Source organism: Pygocentrus nattereri, chromosome 17 (genome assembly GCF_015220715.1).
Source record: "Pygocentrus nattereri isolate fPygNat1 chromosome 17, fPygNat1.pri, whole genome shotgun sequence".
Classification (NCBI taxonomy): domain Eukaryota; kingdom Metazoa; phylum Chordata; class Actinopteri; order Characiformes; family Serrasalmidae; genus Pygocentrus; species Pygocentrus nattereri.
In genome coordinates this window covers 22,543,168-22,562,025 of record NC_051227.1, presented here as the reverse complement: position 1 = coordinate 22,562,025, position 18,858 = coordinate 22,543,168, and the positions used below count along the sequence as shown (strand labels likewise).

Genomic DNA, 18,858 nt, shown 5'->3' with positions numbered 1-18,858 from the left:
ACGTAACAAGCTGTTATTCACATATCTGAAAAAGTGTAAGGTGTTAGGTAAAGGTGTTAAAAATGCAAAATTCAAGTGTTTTTTTCCTGCAAGGCTTCCAGCAAAAATATTTAACAGCAGGCTAATGTTGCGAAGTTTTTAGTTACCCATCAGTACCTTACATTGTATGCTGCAGTTATTCCATTAACTTTTCAAATTTTGTCATATAATTATTTTATATTACACATATGTTCAATGCAGAAATCTTCACCTAGTAGCTTTTTCATATCAAATCACCATTGCAATGATGACACTAACTTCTGCTAGCTGCTCTATGTGATCTCCTGTGTTATGTTAGCATACAGTGCCACATGATGGATTTTCGACACTGGGTTTCTACTGCTTTTTGCAGATCTACCCACTATGGACATTTCAAGCTAAACATACTTTGTTGCAGCTTTACAATGATTCTTTCAGTACGTACTTCAATTCAAAGCTTAAGAATGAATATGAGGAGATGAGTCTGTAAGCTGTCTGTAGAGTTGATCAACCTCATTCTGGTAGTTAAGATAAAGTATGTTTGGTACTGCTTTGGGCCATTTACTTTGTATACACATTGATACCTGTTCCAATGTCAGCGGTCCATATAAGCAACATAACATTAGCTACAGAATTCTGACTGGGAGGCAGTCATAGGTGTGCATAAAGTGTGTTTAATGGCTTGGAAACACATCTAAATTAAACAGATTTTAGGATCAGAACTTTCTGTTTTATAAAAAATTGTATGCTTATTAATTTTAATATAAATAATAGCATTTATACAGTGTCGGAAACCAAATAGACAAGGCATTCAAGAGATTACTACACAAGTTCACATGGTCTGAGGCAAGTGTAATGATTTAGACAGTAACTATGTTGCTGTTGTCGGAAAAAAATCTGCAAAATGTTGTCATTAGAAGGGAAAAACCTGCTTTACTTTCAATGTAAGTCAATGGAACCAGACTTTTTTTCCAAGTAATTTTTGGTAGTAAAAGTAATTTTGGCTCATTTCTTTTAGTCCATTCATTATGAAATTTACCTACAATGTAAAGGGTAACAGGCAGTTTCAAATTATGTCAAAAACTGAAAAATATAAGAAAATGGAGATACGAGCAGCGATATGTGTGCTTAAGCTTCATTTACTTGTAAGCTATTTGTTACTTGTTACATTTCACGCAGTTTCAGCTAAAAGCATGTTTACTAGCATGCCATGTCTTACCTTCACATCTGAGGTGTCCCGCTGGCAGTGTCTCCACGAGCGTGTGATACCGGAGAAGGTATGGTTGGCGTGATCAAACTTGTTGCCATTAGTGCTGAGAAAGAAGGTGGTAAAGGGCTCCTGCAACAGACACACAGAAACTGTCACATACTGCATTATCAACTGGTGTTTATTTGATACACCAAAACCATAAAGCTGAACAGGGCAGCAGAGTCTAGAGTGTAGAGCTCAACCACACTTCGCAGACATGCCACGTGATCCGTTTGCCAAGTTTGACTGATAATTAACCACTTGTTTTGACAAATCTGCATTCGTTTTCAAAGGAACTAATATTATTCTGCAACATAAACATCTGCAAAGTGAAATCCAAATTCATTTCTATGGTAATTTGACGCGATCACATGATTGAGCGCTCCAGGAAGCTCGAGGAAATGTTCCGTTTGCATAAACATCTCAATGTGGAGGACACATCTGTCAGATTATGGAGAGTTAGTGGAGGCTTTTTTCCCCCTTCCCTTCTCATTTATGCTAGCAGTGCCTGAGGCAGAATTAATTACTGGATGTGGCCTGTTGGTTGAGGAGCAGAGCTCTGGCTCTAATTGGCTCGAATTCGCCATCATCATCCTGGGCTGGAGTGACATGGAGAGGCAGGAAGAGCCAGCGAGGGAGAGATGATGGTGTCTACAATCTCACTCAAGCCCGACTTAGGAGCTGTCACAGCAACCCTTTTCCAAATCATCATCAACCCCAAGCTGTCTACTAGCAGAGAAAGCCAATTACAAAAGTTTTTAATTTGGAATACGAATGAAATTAAATAAAAAGAGCTTATTTGATTGTAAAAGCACTTAATTTAGCAAAATCACGCTGTATTGATTGTTAAACTCTGTCACTCTTCTATAATAAGATTTACCTACAGAAAAAGTGTTTTGGCTCAGGGGTTACAGCTGATCTGAACTCTAAAACAAAACTGGAATGTGTAATATGCACAAATTTAACGAACTCATCAATACATCTTTAATATGTTGGTCATATTTCCTCACATGGGGTCTATTTGTGGATGTGGCTGGTATGATTCTCATATATAAATGACACGCTCTTTGAAATACTTGGAAATAGATTAAATTCCAGAAATATTAAGATCCAAGTAACTTAAAACAGAGTTTTGAAATTTAAATAGATAGAGGTTTGAAACTAATAATGCAAAAAAATGAATTATGACTCTTTTTGGCACATAAAACACCTCAAATATTGTAAGTGGACCTCAGGGAAAAATGACGTACAATAATAATGCAGACTTTAATTTTCCAATTTTGAAAGGCTAATATCATATTTTACAGAATAAAATAGTTTGATGTAGCAATGCTGTTAATGTTTCAAAACCTGCAAATAAACTCCCCAGTTCATACAGTCCATATATGAACCATATTTATACAGAAGTTGCAGCCTGTTTTAAATTTACTGTTTTCGTGATGTCATGAAAAATCAACATACGTACATACATTCATCCATGCAGCCTACATCTATTTAGCCCCTTCTGTTCATACTGAGGTTATAAGACATGTTTCAGCCTGGACTGTTTTTAATGTAATGCAATACAAGATAGCCAATCAGAACAGAGATCATTTAGATCATTTACATATAGTCTTAAAGGCATAGTGTCAAATACAGCATGGTTCTAAGGGAAAAAGTATGGTTAGAAAAGGGGCATGTAAGAATATATTATGACTGCTTCTCAATCCATCTTAGGATGCACAAACGTAGAATATGGGCCCTTTATAGTGCGGTTAATTATAAAATCAATTTTCTTTCAGATCATCTCAGATTTATACTAACATCATCTACACACAGTGATGTAGGGCAATCTCCATCAAACAAAACCAGGCAGAGCTGTTCTCGGGTCAGTGTGGGCAGCCCTCAGTCAAACCCAGGTCGAGTGAGGACAGTTGTGATGGACGTGTGTTTCTCTGCTCTCTCCATGCTGTCTGAGAGACATAAAGCTGTCATGCACTGGCGTGTAAATCATTACGCTGCCCTCTTTAGTGTTCTCACATATGCCAGTTTACTGGACTGTGAAAGCCCCTCGTCGGCCCTCTCGAGTGGAACCCAAAGCTGGTCCGATTGAGATGTTGAATTTGACTTATGTTCTGTTGTGAAAGACCCGGCTGACATACAACGTGATATACTATCAAAGTGGTTCTCAGTCACAGGGCTTGGTCCTGGGTGTTGTTTGTTGAAATGATATAAGGGGAATAGAAGTGGCTGGATGCTGGAATGCTGGAATTATTTGTGGTGCTCACAAATAATGGCTCTCCAAGGGGTGAAAATGAATTCCAATATGTTTTGAATGACAGTAAAAAACAGGTCCCTTAAATTTCAACATCATCATATGAGACTTGCACTTCAAGTATCATTTTTGCTACCTTCCCACTGAAGTACTTGCATTGCAATATGTACAGGGATTACCTTACCACCTATCACAGCATTTATATTGACTGGAGAAAAGAATTAGCATGATTCGGATGCTGTTACGATCATACAATAGTACATTTAAGGTAGCCAAACCTTGAGGTATTGCCACTACTATGTTGGGGTTGTAGACATGAAGCTTAAAGCTGAGTAGATCAGCACACCACCTATCTAAAAGTATAGCACTACCTTTTACAGATTAGTGCGATTATAAGTTCCATTACTGATTCTTATTATTTGTTTTTGAGAGAATTAAACAAAAATGTTAAACATAAAGTTTACTGACATTTTGTGATGAAAATAGCTCCATATTGATACTCAAAGACTGCTTTCTAGCCAATCATATTACATCACCAGAATTAACTATGGTATATTCAAGTTTTCCTGATGGTTTGGATGATCTGGAAGTAAATAAGGAGCTGCAAGCAGAACTTACTATTCTGATTAGCCAGTGGAGGGTGGAGGCTGCAGTGGAGTAGTGAGAGGTGTAATGGCAGGGCGGAGTCTCTTCATCCCACAGTTCATAGCGCTCTGCATAGAAAACCGCCCGCTTTGGGTTAAGAGCTCCGATCGGCTGGAGAAAACAGAGGGAAAAGATGGAAGACAGGTAAGAGGTAATACAGTAGTCTACAGTAGTTCAAATGTTAGGAAGTTACATAATTAAATATATAAATATATAGTCGTTACACAATGAATTGCCTTATTCTATTCTACTTATTTAATGTGGTATCACTTGAAAATCTGCACTTTGGAAATAATTTAACTGGATGTTTTAATGAGCTACAAGTGAGAGATAATGTTGCATTACACACTACAAATGACCTTTTTTGTTATCACCGGAAATAACTTTGACCTCTTAAGCCATTGTGAGAAGAAGAAAACACAACCCACTTCTGAGACTGAACTTTGGAAATGTGGAAAAATATTCCTGCATATTTCTTTGTAAAACTGAAAGCAAGCCTCCCGAATGTCAGGCTTGGACAGAATTCAGATGCTTGCAGACCGTGCTTAGGGGAAGAAAAGGTTTATTAACAAACGGAGTATCTGTAATCAATGTCAGCCAGGCCAAGTTCAAAAAACAATACACCAATAATACACAACAATACTGAGAAGGCAAGACAAAAAGGCAAGGTCGAAGAAAACATAGCAAGGCTTCATACATGACAAGTAAACAAACAAAATGGAAGGCTCTGTAAAACTCTGATAACAAAGGCAATACTTCGCTCTGAACTAAACTAAAGCCTGGGCTTATACACTAACTAACAGGTAAACATAACAAGGAACATGTGTGATTGATCAGTAGTCAGGAGAGGTAGAACACTGAAGAGTCATGTGAGGGGAGGTTGGTGGTCATGTGATCAGGAGTGGGGTTCTGGGTAATGGAGTCCGGAGACTGGGAGGCACAGACAGTGGGAACCAAAGGAAGTGTGACACCAAAAAAGAATGCAAGCTGAAATAAAAGCATCAATTGGACACACGAAACACTGAAAAAATGATATATTTAGTTGTTGAGGCCTCTGTGTATTTTTTTTCCCTAAAGCTGCACAATGAATGGCTTGTACTTAATGGTTTGTGTGGACTGAAAAATAAAATGAATAAAAAGGTGGTTTCTGACTTTTGCACAATACTATCACCCAGATCACCCATAAACCCAGTGTATGCAATTTAAAAAGGGGAAATAAAACATTAACGTCCAAAAACTGAAGTGAAATTTTCGTGCAGCTTCTTAAACGGTCTTAAATGGCTGATGTTTTCCAGAGGTGCTCTAGAATCAAACACTGTGCAAACATGGTCTCGTTCCAGTAAAAACCCCAGTTTGACTAACTTCAAAATCCCAGCTTTGTCATTTAACCCAAACAATTTTTTATACGCAGGCTGTTTCACTGATAAACTAAGTGTCATTTGTAGCGTGCAAACTGTCTGTGCAGGGAGCAGATGGAAAAGCATCTCATAAAAAGAGCTTTACATCTGCGTAACGGCGCGCTGAGGGCTGTGGAGCGCGTGAGAGATGTTGAGAGAGCATTGCATGTGCGTGCAGTGTGTATAGCGTAGCCTTTATAAATGTTTAATGGACAAGACTTTGCAGAGCTCCATTAGCCGCAGTACTGGACGCTGCGCTGGGCTCTATCTGTCACACCCTATTACCCTCCACTGTCCTCGAAACTTTTACTTTGCAGCAGCCCTTAAAATACAGTCGAGGATATGGTTTGTGTACATTGTGCGGATGTATGATCCGTACGGAAGCTTAAGAGTATGTTTGGTATGTGCCAGAACCACAGTGCTCAGAAATGGAATAAAAATTGCACTGCTATTTATATTTGCACTATTTATACCCACAGACATTAATCTTTATGTGCCTTATGTCACTTTAGTGTTCATTTCATTTTATATTTATATATTTTTTAATTATTCTGTTTTTCTACAATTAATGTTTATTTTTACAACTAGTGTTTAGTGTTATTTTAGTGTCTATTTAAATTCACACTTTTCCTGTTTACTGTCTATTTAATGTTAGTTACACTATGGGGTCTGAGAGTAAGGCAATTTCAGTACACTGTATGTCCTGTACATATAGTAGTATTGACAATAAAGCTGACTTGACTTGAAAAAACACATCAATTCACTCTGAGCAGAAGCAATATTTTAACATTTCTATTTCTGTACTCCCACACCAACATTACGTTCCTAAAGTGGTTAGAACAAAAGGAAAAAAACAGGTAAAGCCTTTTACACATGCAGTATGTAGGTCTAACATAATTTTATAGAAGGTTATGACTCAGCGGTTGTGTTAGTATTCATAAGGACCTACAGATTATGGAAGTTCACTGTTTACCACCCTAAAATACAACTAATATCAGATAGTCCATAATTATTTTTCAAAGATTTATGGCATAGATAGCCTAACGAGTGCAGACTTACTATCATAACAACCAACAAACAAGACTGGTTATCTGTCTAACGTACACTGTTACCCTAACCAGCATGACCTCTGAACCTCTGTAGTTTTGGAAGGGCTTTATGTGATCCAATATGAAAACAGTGATGACACTAATCAATCGGCAGTGTTTGGTTCTCAGCTGACCTCATGACAGCTGTGGTTTACCTCTTCATGAGACACTATGCTACTCGCTATGCTGCTGACTTCTTGAGATGCACAGGAATACTATAGGTTTATGAAAGATATTTCTATGATAAAATTGTGACAGTTCATGAGACTTATTAACAGACGATGCTTGTAAAATGCAAACACTATGAATTAGTTTAAGACCACTCATCACGATGCTAGCTAATAAATCAGCATGCTGACCAGTTGGCTATACTGACCATTAAATGAGTAAAGTTATTATATTGTATTACTTACTCATAACATATTACAACCAGCATTAGAACATTTCTGTAAATTAGCATACTAATAGCCTAGTATCATGTAACACAGTTATGTAATTTACAGGCACATTAGCCTAGATTATGTCTTGTTAATTGTCCCCGGTGGTGGCTATGGCATCCTAGGTGGTTGCTAAGGTGTTGCTAGGCCACTGCTATGGTATCCTAGGTAGCTGCTAAGGTGTTGATAAGCCATGGCTATAGTATCCTAGGTGGTTGCTAAGGTACAGATAAGCCATGGTTATGGTATCCTAGGTGGTTGCTAAGGTGTTGCTAGGCCACTGCTACTGCATCCTAGGTGGCTGCTAAGGTTTTGATAAGCCATGGCTATAGTATCCTAGGTGGTGGCTAATTTACTGACATGCCATGGCTATGGTATCCTAGGTGGTGGCTAATTTACTGACATGCCATGGCTATGGTATCCTAGGTGGTGGCTAATTTACTGACATGCCATGGCTATGGTATCCTAGGTGGTGGCTAATTTACTGACATGCCATGGCTATGGTATCCTAGGTGGTTGCTAAGGTGTTGATAAGCCATGGCTATAGTATCCTAGGTGGTTGCTAAGGTGTTGTTAGGCCACTCCTATGGTATCCTAGGTGGTTGCTAAGGTGTTGATAAGCCATGGCTATAGTATCCTTGGTGGTTGCTAAGGTTCTGATAAACAATGGTTATGGTATCCTAGGTGGTTGCTAAGATGTTTCTAGGCCACTGCTATTGATATCCTAGGTGGTTGCTAAGGTGTTGCTAAGCTGCTGCTATGGTACATAAATATACTAGTAAGTATGTGAGTATGTATATAATGTCTACAAGGAGCAACGTGAGAGATGTCCTTCATGATTATGTCTGGCAGATACATCTGAATTTTCTCAACATTCCAGCATGCATTTCCTATTGGCGATGGAAACACTATGTTTGAATGATGCTGTTTGAAAACTGTTTGTGCAATCCATCGCAAAAGCACAAGTGCAGTATACTCCTATAGGCTTTATGATCCTGCAGACTTTTTTGCTTCTGGCTCAAAAACTATGACATGTGAAAGCAGTACAAAATAAACACAGAATAATAAAATGAAAAACAGTAAGTTAGTATTGTTAAGCCGAAGTAATAACCAGGTAATCGAAAATTGCATAATAATGGTGTTATTGATGCAGTAAATGCACTTTTTGACAGTCAATTCTTCAGGTGCTGCACAGACGCCATAAAATCACACTTTGAATAAAAGCACATGAGACATGATGTTGATCCAACAGCATTCACTGGTAGCATTCACTACCAGGTCTCTCTAGCTTGACGTGCTGATAAAAAATGCACTATATACTGTCAGGAAAAAGGTACTGTACAGGTACATTTTAGTTCATCAAGATTCAACCAATGTAAATGTACTCTTAAAGGTACAGAGATGTTTTTAAGGTCCAACTGTGTTTCTTAAATATGGATTCCCAGTGAAGAGGTGTGTATCTCTACCTTTAAATAAGCTTTTTTGTTTGTTTTATAGGAAAATAAAGTGTCAAGAGTCAATGTGTGTGGAGTCAATGTAACAAAAAAAATCTATACAATTACAATGGAATATGGTGCAGTTATGTTTCCTATCTAATGGTACTGAATGCCACCAGTGACATAAGGAGTACCATCACAGTGACAGTTTCGTGCCTTGTTTCCTGTGTTTCAAGACATATTTTTGAACATAATTTGAAAATACCAGGTGCCCTTTACCATGAACAAGCATTTCAAGATGAGCAGACCAATAAAGAATGTTCTAAATGATTTGGACTAAATAATTTTACATTAACCCCTTAAAACCACAAGCTTATTACATACTAATGCTTATTATTCAGTAACTACAGGACTTCAGTGCAAACTGACTAAGCTATTCTTAGGTCATCGAAGCGTGTAATAAAACTTTGGGCAGTCCCGCCCTTTTAAGGTGTTAACTTCCATCCAAAGTTACGAATCTTTTTGTTCTGAGACCAACAACATAGACAAACAACACAGACTTCTACGAAGTGCACATGCATTCCGTGTGACTACAAGAGTGCACTGTATTTGTGCAGCACTATGTGTATACATGTGTATAGCAATCTAAAGCCTGCTGTTAAAGGTAGCAGGTAATCTGGCCTGTCTTAACCCCGTCTGACCCGATTTACGCAGTGTACATCCACACGCTGCCCTGCACTGGCCTTTCTCTGCTGTTAAGCCTTTCCACACACTCCTGCACAATGTCCAGAGTAAACATTCACACTGGCATTCATTCAGTTTCTTCCACACACACACAGACACAGTCACAGAGGGTGATAAAGCTGTCTGCACACAACATAAACACACTGCAACAGTCTCTCGTGTATGGGGTGGCTATTTTGTAGTAAAAGTTAAAAGCTTTAATTGCTATGATGATTTTTTTCCTAAAGTAACTACAACATGAGCTTTTAGATGTTTTTATGTTTAATAATTATTTCTCACCAAAGTGACAAACAAGATGACTTTATGTTCACCCCACTGAACTGAGCGTCTGGCTGGCAATCCTTTCCGAGAATTTGGTGATGGCCTCTTAAACCTGTTTAATTCTGCTGCCAGAGGAGTTACAGCATGTGCATGTTCATGAGTGGAATCAGAATGTTCTTGTGCTACTATGTTTTCTATCAATGTACAAGAGATGCTCAAGGCTTTCCTTCTTATTGTGTTTGTGTGTACAAAAGAAAATATTTTATTATAACATGATGTTTATTGTGAATTATAAACTTAAAACTAAGAGAAAACAACCAGACCTGCTATTGCAAATCTGTCAAAATAGAGTGTATAGGCTACAATAAATCAAATGTAATTAGTCATGTAATTGATCATGTTATTACCTATGCAATTGTGTAATTACATTAAAATTGTACAAAATGACTAATGTAATTTCTAACAAATACTGGGTGTTAAAATGATTTACAAAAATGAACATTGAGCTCATATTGGTCAAAAAGTGAAAGAAACTGGACTGAATCAGCTATAAATATTTTGCTAGTGACCATTAAACAGCATCCATGCCTATATTTGTACTGAAGCACACACAGTGCTGTATTACTGTGCAGAAAATAAAGGGAGTTCAAATATAGACATGGACGGTTTATGCTATCAATGTAACAACCTGTGGTCTATTAACCTTCAGCCTGATATTCACTCAAATGGCAGCAGAGCAAGGCAAGCCAATAGCTTTAAATGTCAGAGGGTTTGCCTTTCATCCAGAATCAACAATTCTAGCTAATACCTTTGTTCAGTTGTCCTGTTTTCTTATGCAAGAGTTTAGACAAAGTAAAAAGGCCTTATAAGTTGAGTTTTGGCCAGTTTTCTGCACTGTGCTTTATAGCTGTGATTCAGAAATGGTGGCCAGAATAATAATGTCAAGCAATGATTTATTAAAGCCAGCTAATTTTACAAGAGAGGCATGGAGTCAATTATATTTGTGGGCTGGACAACAAAAGAAGAATGAAAAGCAAATATTTTTAATACTGGAGATGATATAGTGTCACTAATCTTGCAGGAATGAAAATAACAGTCCAGTTAGAAATAAAGGTTCTGTGTAGGTACATTTGTTGTTCACCAGGGTATAAACAATATAAACATATCCTCAAAGGTACAACAGTGGTTGTAGGTCCAATTGTGTACATTAAATAAGTTTTTTTTTTCTAGTGAAACAGTTGGCATTTGTAACGTACAGAAAATAATGTTATAAAACAGAACAATAAAATAAAAGCCTGGAGATGAGACGAGGTGTGTGGAGTCAATACAACTTAGAAAATGTTATTTCATTGGATTACTATCCACATATGTTCCCTAACTAAAGGTACTGAGATGTACCCTTGAGGGTACCTCCCCAGTGACAAGAGGGGTACTGCCCCAGTGATGGTTTCATACCCTTTTTCTGAGATTGTAGAGAAATTGAAAAAAAGCCTTCAATGTATTGTTTCACATTTAAATTCTTTTAAGTCAATGGAAAGATAAAATAACAATGAAAACTCTCACTTTTGACATTTCAAGAACCCACACAGCCTCACAAGCAAGCCTCCTGACCATAGTTGGATGGAACTGCCTACATTAACATGAAATAGCCATTGGACTTAATCATTGTACTTGTTATTACATGGTGTGCAGAAGCAGGTCATGGCAAAAGAAAACAGACACTTTGCTGGTATACTTTTGTCAGCAAGCACACGAGGGTGAATAACTTTGAAAGATATGATTCTGTAAACTTCACAGAACTGTTTTCAATCCAGCAACTATATCTCACCCAGATGTGCTGATGAATGATGATACCTGGTCACTTTGTCACACAAGATGGACATGTGCTGGTAAATGGAAATAAACTACATTATGATGCACATGCATCTCTGTAATCAAGGGTAGACACCTCACCTATCAGCCTTTTTCTTGCCAAAATAAAAAGCAGTATTTCAGAAGCAATTCCTAACCAATTTCTATTACAGCACAATTATTCATTTTCCCTTCCCTAGAGTCTTACAGTACAGACCCAGTGAATACTCCATTAAAATCCTTTAGAGCAGGACAAATTGGCTTCTAAGCCTTTTCAGTCACCAGTGGGAGCAGGCAGGCCTCGCTGGAATGTGGGCAGTCAATATTAATACACTCAGTGTCATTGAGTTTGAGGGAGCAAGTCCTGAGGGGCGATCAATAGTCCTCTCTGCTTCTCAAGAGTAGGAGTATGTAGCAGCTATGTTCAGAGATTACCACGGAGGCCTCTGACACATTAACCAAGACAAGAGGAGGTGGACATGCTGCTTCAACCAACTACATGTGGACAATGAGTGGCCAAATGCCTGACAGAAGCACACCCCAGGCTGTGGATGAAGTATGCCAGGAGTCAAATAATGTCATTCTGTTAAGATGAGGCTTATACTGCATGTTCAGAAGGATCATGGAACTCTGGAGAAATCAAAAGGCAATATAATAAAAAATGGTCAAACCTGGCAACTTCGTTTGCTAACACTTTCCTTAAACCCTGCTATGTAACATTGAGGTAACCTGTTATATAAACATGTAGTAGATGTCACTGATGATGATGCTGTCATGAATTGTCATGACAGATTTTGTTTAGTTACCATTATCAGAAAGTGTCATGGCAGATGCCATAATGTTTGATGTCATGACAGCTTACGTTACCTACTCATGTTTGCTAATTGTAGATAGCCCTCATGTCATCAAAGACTATGACATCAAAGACATCTCCCATCACAATTCTTTATTCTTTAGATCCCCATTAGCTTCCACAAAGTGGTTACTAGTCTTCTTGGGTTCTACAATTATAATAACATTTACAACATTACAGTAAAAATAAACATATTTAAAATCATCCTGTATCATAAACAAGACAAAAACAAACAAAACTTATGAATACATCTAAAAAATGAATAATCTACTACTCAACAAGAGAATCGGTATCACTATAGAATAAGACTACCCTTATAAATTGTTTAAAATTAGTTTATAATTAATATTATATATAATATTAATTATAGTAATATAATAATAATATAATAATTATAATAATTAATCAGAAACCAGCAACATCTGAGCTCTACCTGTATAATTCAATTTGGGTTCACTACTAGTATTTACTATTAACAGGTCACTGTTGCCCTTTTTTGTGTTGTAACAGCTTATTTATGATTTTCAATATGTTTATAAACAGATTAATACCCACTAATACATTAATTTTATATTATTCATCAACATTTTATAAGGGTAATCTTATTCTAAAGTGGTGCCGGAGAATCAATAACCAGTAATAACCTACACTTAAAACCAAAAATCAACAATACCCCAATAACATCTATATGAGGTTTGTCAAATTTTGTTTTAATAACTTTTTAAAAGGAAATCTACTTAGAATCTGGTTGATGTCAAAGAAGAGCACATTCCAAGCTAAATAAGTCCTATAAAGAACAGTTCTCTTCATAGAATTTGATTGTGGACCATTAGCTGAACAGAACTCACTTGATGTATATTATACTCACAAACCTGAAAATACTATTTTTTAACACTGGTATATTATTCCTAATAACAGAATAACAGAAGACTAAACTTCAGTTTGGCCTCCACAGTTAGCTATCATGATAATTTATACATTTCACACACATAGTGCAACAGACACTGGTGGCATCATCAGCACACATAACTACTTCAGAATTTTGGACAATATGTGGTAAATTATTTAGGAAAATTGAAAATAAATTATGGTAATGGTAACATGACTATTATATTACTGGAGATAATGTGTCGTGACAACACAAGGCAGAATATGACATCTTTCATGATATGGCACAGTTATGTCAATGCTACGTATCAGTAAAGTGTTACTAAATGGAGTTACAAGGATTCTAAATTACTGTGATTATTTATTACAAACAAGTGTATCAAAATATTTTGACACACAAATTCTTGTCTATATAAAACGTCCATCTTTTCCCTAAACTTAGGAACAATCTCACCCAAACAAACCTCCTCCACAGAGACCTTTTCTTTCTGTTCCTACAACTTCCACATCCTTCTTTTCTCTCCTCTCTTTCTCTGTCCTTCTCTTTCCCTCTCCTTTTAATGACCATCCACACCAACATTAGCACGATTGGCCTGAACAAGAGAGGAGTTTGTGGAGAATTGCTGAGATTTATGGGCTGATAATGACCTGCCATATGATGTCCAGGACTAGGCCTGATAGGGCAGCCAGCCACAGGAAGTCTAGCACTCTGTAAAAAGCTTCTTAGTGGAACCAGCCGAAATGCAAGATGCGAGCATAAGACCCGCTTAAACAGGGGAATATTGTGTTTGGCATGAAACAGAGTGTTTGCCAAGTTCAGATAAGCAGTTGGAGAAGCTAAATCCACATGCAATGGATAAGTTATGAATGTTTTCCAATCAGAGTGAAACTCATATCTACCATGTGAAAACTCAAAAACTCATAAATTACTCAACAAAGAAGTGATTTCTTTAGAAATGGTCTAGAAATGCTATATTTATGATAAAATATTGCAGACAGAAGTTTTGAAACATGATTAAAATCTACTCAATAGTTGAAGCAATGGAGCTCAGGCTTTCATTGCAGCCTAAAACCTCCATAGACGACTGCATGCCTGCAGCAACTATGGGTGAGTGGGGATCTTGAAAAAACATGGTTTATCACTTCCCTTTCAAAGTACAATGACATGCTCAGTGCACTTTATCTAAGACAACAGAGGGGCTCAGCACATGTAATTGTCTTGATGTAGAAGCCTCAGGGGAACGCACCTCAAAGAAAAAGCAGGATTTTCCAAGAGTCTGGTCGCTTTGCTATCGAGAGGAAACACAAGGCAACAGCTGCTGATACATGGTGCAAAGAGGGCTGACAGAAATGCTCCAGGAAAAGCATCTTTGCTTAGAGGAGAGAGGATGAGAATATGGGCAAAAGATCTAAAATTCCTGAGAGCATTTGTAGAATTTAATAAACTTGTAAATTTTCTTGAAAAAGTAGCACATTACTATGAATTTAAATAGGAAAAAGATATTAAAATGCTTCAGCAGTGGAACTAGAGTTAAGTTAGAGACCCTGTTAGTCGTTTTTTAGACCCACCTTGCTTTTGTTCGATTTTCATTTTTCCACCAAGTCTCCCAAATGATGCAATGAACAAATTTAACTGGAAACACTAAAACAGACAGAAAATAAGCTCTGTTTATGGAATATCTCATTAAACCCCTTAAATGGCAAGAACCTGCTGGTGGGTCCAAACTATTATTGCATACTTCAATAATTTACTACACTGTTTGCAGTGAAGTCTATGCAGATACTTAGAATATAATAAGATTGGGATTCTGAGGGGTTAAGCGACAGCAAGTGGAGATAATGTCAGTTTTGTATACCTATGGGAATGTTTCTGAAATAGGCTGTTTGATAGCAAATGCATTTCTTGCTTTTTCTCTGACATTATCCCTGTTGAGCCCATTAGAGAAAACCTCTTCAAGCAGTAACAATATATTACCCATTGTGGGATAAAGCAGGCTACATAATCTCATTAGCAGGCAATTAAAAAGCCATTTGTAATGTACAGGGTGTAAGATTTAAAGCCCCATAAAGAACATGTGATTGTCCCTTTACTCCCTTAAATTCTCCATCTGTGGGAGAAGTGCTTGACCTGATGTCGTTTAAAAGCTAATGACTAAAATCTACACTCTTTAAGGATTGTGTGGTTCAACTGCTCTTCTTTCTGATGGTGAAACTGTTCAGCACTCTTCATTTATCTGATTTCCAGTCAAAACAGCCATAAAAAGCACAAGTTGTTCATTTTTTTCAGCAGGAAGAAAAAACAGAAAACATACATCAATTAGTCTTAACATTAAAACCACCTCTTGTATCTACATTCATTGTCCTTTTTATCAGCTCCACTTACTATATAGGTCCACTTCGTAGTTCTACAGTTACAGACTGTAGTCCATCTGTTTCTCTGCATACTTTGTTAGCCCCCCCTTTAATCCTACTCTTCATTGGTCAGGACCCCCAGAGGACCACCACAGAGCAGGTACTATTTGGGTGGTGGATCAATCTCAGCACAATAGTGACACTAATGCAATGGGTGTTAGTGTATGTTGCACTGGTCTGAGTGGATCAGACACAGCAGTGCTGCTGGAGTTTTTAAACACCTCAGTGTTGCTGCTGGACTGAGAATAGTCCACCAACCAAAAATATCCAGTTCCTGTGGGCAGCGTCCTGTGACCATTGATGAAGGACTGAAGGTTGACCAACAGAAACTGTGAAGCAGCAGATGAGCTACTGTCTCTGACTTTACATCTACAAGGAGGACCAACAAGGTAGGAGTGTCTAATAGAGTGGAGAGTGAGTGGACACAGTGTTTAAAACAAAATATGCAGAGAAACAGGTGGACTACAGTCTGTAATTGTAGAACTACAAAGTGCACTTATAAAGTAAGTGGAGCTGATAAAATGGACAATGAGCGTAGAAACAAGGAGGTGGTTTGAAAGTTATGACTAATCAGTGTATATTTAGCAGAAAACTACACAGAAGCCTCAACAACTAAATATAATATATTATATTTTATTTAATTTTCAGGAGATTTGATTGAAGTAAATGAATCTACTGACCTTTTCCTTTTGAATTGTATAACATGTGGTAGTGGAAAGAACCTTTTGCAACAAATAGGGTTCTGCTATTGCCATAGAAAATATTTTTGGTACTATGGTACTAGCCAACATTTTTGAGGAAAGAAAATTTCGTCCAGTTAAACGAAAAACAATAGCAAGCTTGAGTCAAACTTTTAGGCAAACTCTGAAATATTTTTGAACATTGTAGTCACCCAGAAGTTGCCTACCTTGTCAGAATGTGGGCCACATTCAGTCAATAAATTGCCTAAGGCACTTTTGAATTGTGAAGCTCATGAAATACACTGACACCTCACCCTGCAACTGTAATCAAAACAAAACCTCCTGCTTTTCGACCAATTGCATCTCATTGCTGAGCAAATAAACCACTGCCTTCAGGAGCAATTAGCATCCCTCGCTCAGGCTTATACTTGAGGATAAAGATAAAACAACGGATTGTCGATCGAAGAGCAGGAGAGTGCAGTTAGTTGGTGCTATCTGTACCGCTTCCCCCTGGAGACGTGCATCCAGAATTTCATATTTCAGAGGAAATTACATTAGGGTGCAGTGCAACGGCAGCACGCTGTCAGGGGAAGTCGAGCTTGTTTTCTCTGGCCTCGTCAGCTGCTGAAAGCGCAACGTGCAGCTTCAGTCTAATGTAATCATGCTCCTGCGAGTCAAAACAAAGCAGATGTGCCTCTAAAACAGGCCAGAGCACCTGGAGCAAGGAAACGAGGTGGATATATGTTTGTATGTGTGTGCAAATTCAAAGGAAATACATTAGGAGGCTGGAGCGGTGGAGCTTGCTCTGCATTTCCCAGAATGCCTCACTCTCTCTCTCTAGCGGGGCCCTGATTTCTAGGTGTGAACCAGTAATTTCTATGACAGGGAGCCAGCATGAGGTAGCTATGCAACGAGAAATAGAAACAGAGCAAAAAATAAGTCTTTGAGGTAAGTCTACGGAACTTTCAGCTTCTGAAAATCTCTCACATAAAGCCTGTTCAGTGCTGTCTATTTATATGTGACATCTAGAGAGGTCAAAAAAACAACTTCAAACATATTAAATGTATTGCTTTTTGAGAAAATATCATGCTTAGTGCGAAATAAAAGCAGCCAGACTTATTTTCATATAAACAATGAGATTTCATAATAGCAGATTTGCAAAACTCAGGTAATTATGTCCGCTGTCACTTCACTGCTTTGCTCCTCTCGGTCTCATGAAAAGTTCGGATGGAGACAACTCATCTAATTTCCTGTCAAAGCCGCACAAAAGAAGTGGAATAACACGTGGAATTGCGCCAGAAAGGCGGCACCGGGCATGCTCGGTGAAGAGCGAGCATATGATTGCTGCACATTAGCATGCGCCAATTAACAGCCCTGAGCCAGGCGGTTTCCCTTTTCTATCAGCTACCTGTCTGTCACAAAGGAAATAATCATTAGATTCCAATAAATCCGTCTACCACCTGAACGTAGCTGTCACGCAGAAATGTGCTAGTCTTAGCCTGGGGCTCAAAACAAACTGATTTGGGCTCTGACTCACTCTCTTTCTCTCTCACTCACTCTCCCTCTCTTTGGGTTTATCTCCCACTCACTCTCAGTCAAGTGCATGTGCCAAGATGATTGCAGGTGTGTATTGTAGGTGTGGCTGAGATGGGAATTAAGGTACGGATCAAGCACGATGCTTCAGAGGATTTGTACAATGCTGCCCGTCCCATTGGCCCTCGGGAGTTTTCTCAGCACTGTGAGTGGCAGCTGTTTCCTGCTGGGCAAGTTACAGAAACACAGACCACAAACCCACGCCAAAAGAGTCCCGTGAGAATGGCAGGTGAAGAACTTTGAAGGACATTGTTTTCTCGTGACCTTGCAACATCTAGTTTTCCCATACTAGCATTTGCATAACATCATCTCAGATCGATTCACTCGCTGATTCATTCACTCTTCATTCAATAGTGTTATATGGTGAACTAGGAAACACCATTTAATTTAGTTGCACTAACATCAACACAATGATGACAGCAAACAAAGACAGGTTTTTAGGAAAAATGTATGATACATTTTAAAATATGCAATGGGAACATTAAGGACCTAATTAATGTAATGTAATTTTTAGTTCATTTCTCTTTAATAGAATAGCCATGCTTGTTGCATTTAAACTCCGCAAATATTACAGCACAACTCTTTTTTCATGATCACATTCTTGTTGGAACCAAAAGGATTAAAATCATGAAATGCCCAACAGAAAACTGTCCAATCAGGATTGTTTCTCCATGGTATCTAAGTAAATAAAGTGAGCTGTCCAATTAGTCAGGCCTACAGGAGCTGAACTGAAGGCCTTACACATCAGACTTAATACTAAAAAATTCTGGACATGACAATGAAATATTTTTTAAATATACATTTTTGTCCTATTCAATCTGAAAATGAATACATTTCACACAGAAACTTTCTCATTATAATGAAGTAAAAAGAAAGTGGACAGTTGAGGCTCTCAAGGGGAACTGGAGCTTTCCGTTTTCCTGTTGCTTTTGTTAGTCTGCTGCTTGTTAATTTACCCATAGTTCTCCCATGAGTACTGTCCAGTCTGCTGAAGTTGATATACACATATACATCAGAAAGAGGACCACATTGTCACCACAGACAGGCTCTTC

General features: G+C 38.0%; 1 protein-coding gene across 5 annotated transcripts in view; it reads right to left on the bottom strand.

The window, feature by feature from the left end:
- The window catches only part of nbeab (neurobeachin b), a 481,645-nt gene that overhangs the window by 61,675 nt on the left and 401,112 nt on the right, over positions 1-18,858 (bottom strand). For all 5 annotated transcript variants that reach the window (XM_037546398.1, XM_037546400.1, XM_037546401.1 and 2 more), the window contains 2 exons: positions 4,140-4,277; positions 1,238-1,357 (listed from right to left, as the gene is read on the bottom strand). In XM_037546398.1, the coding sequence (XP_037402295.1) occupies positions 1,238-1,357; positions 4,140-4,277 (258 nt within the window). The remainder of the gene's footprint in view (positions 1-1,237; positions 1,358-4,139; positions 4,278-18,858) is intronic.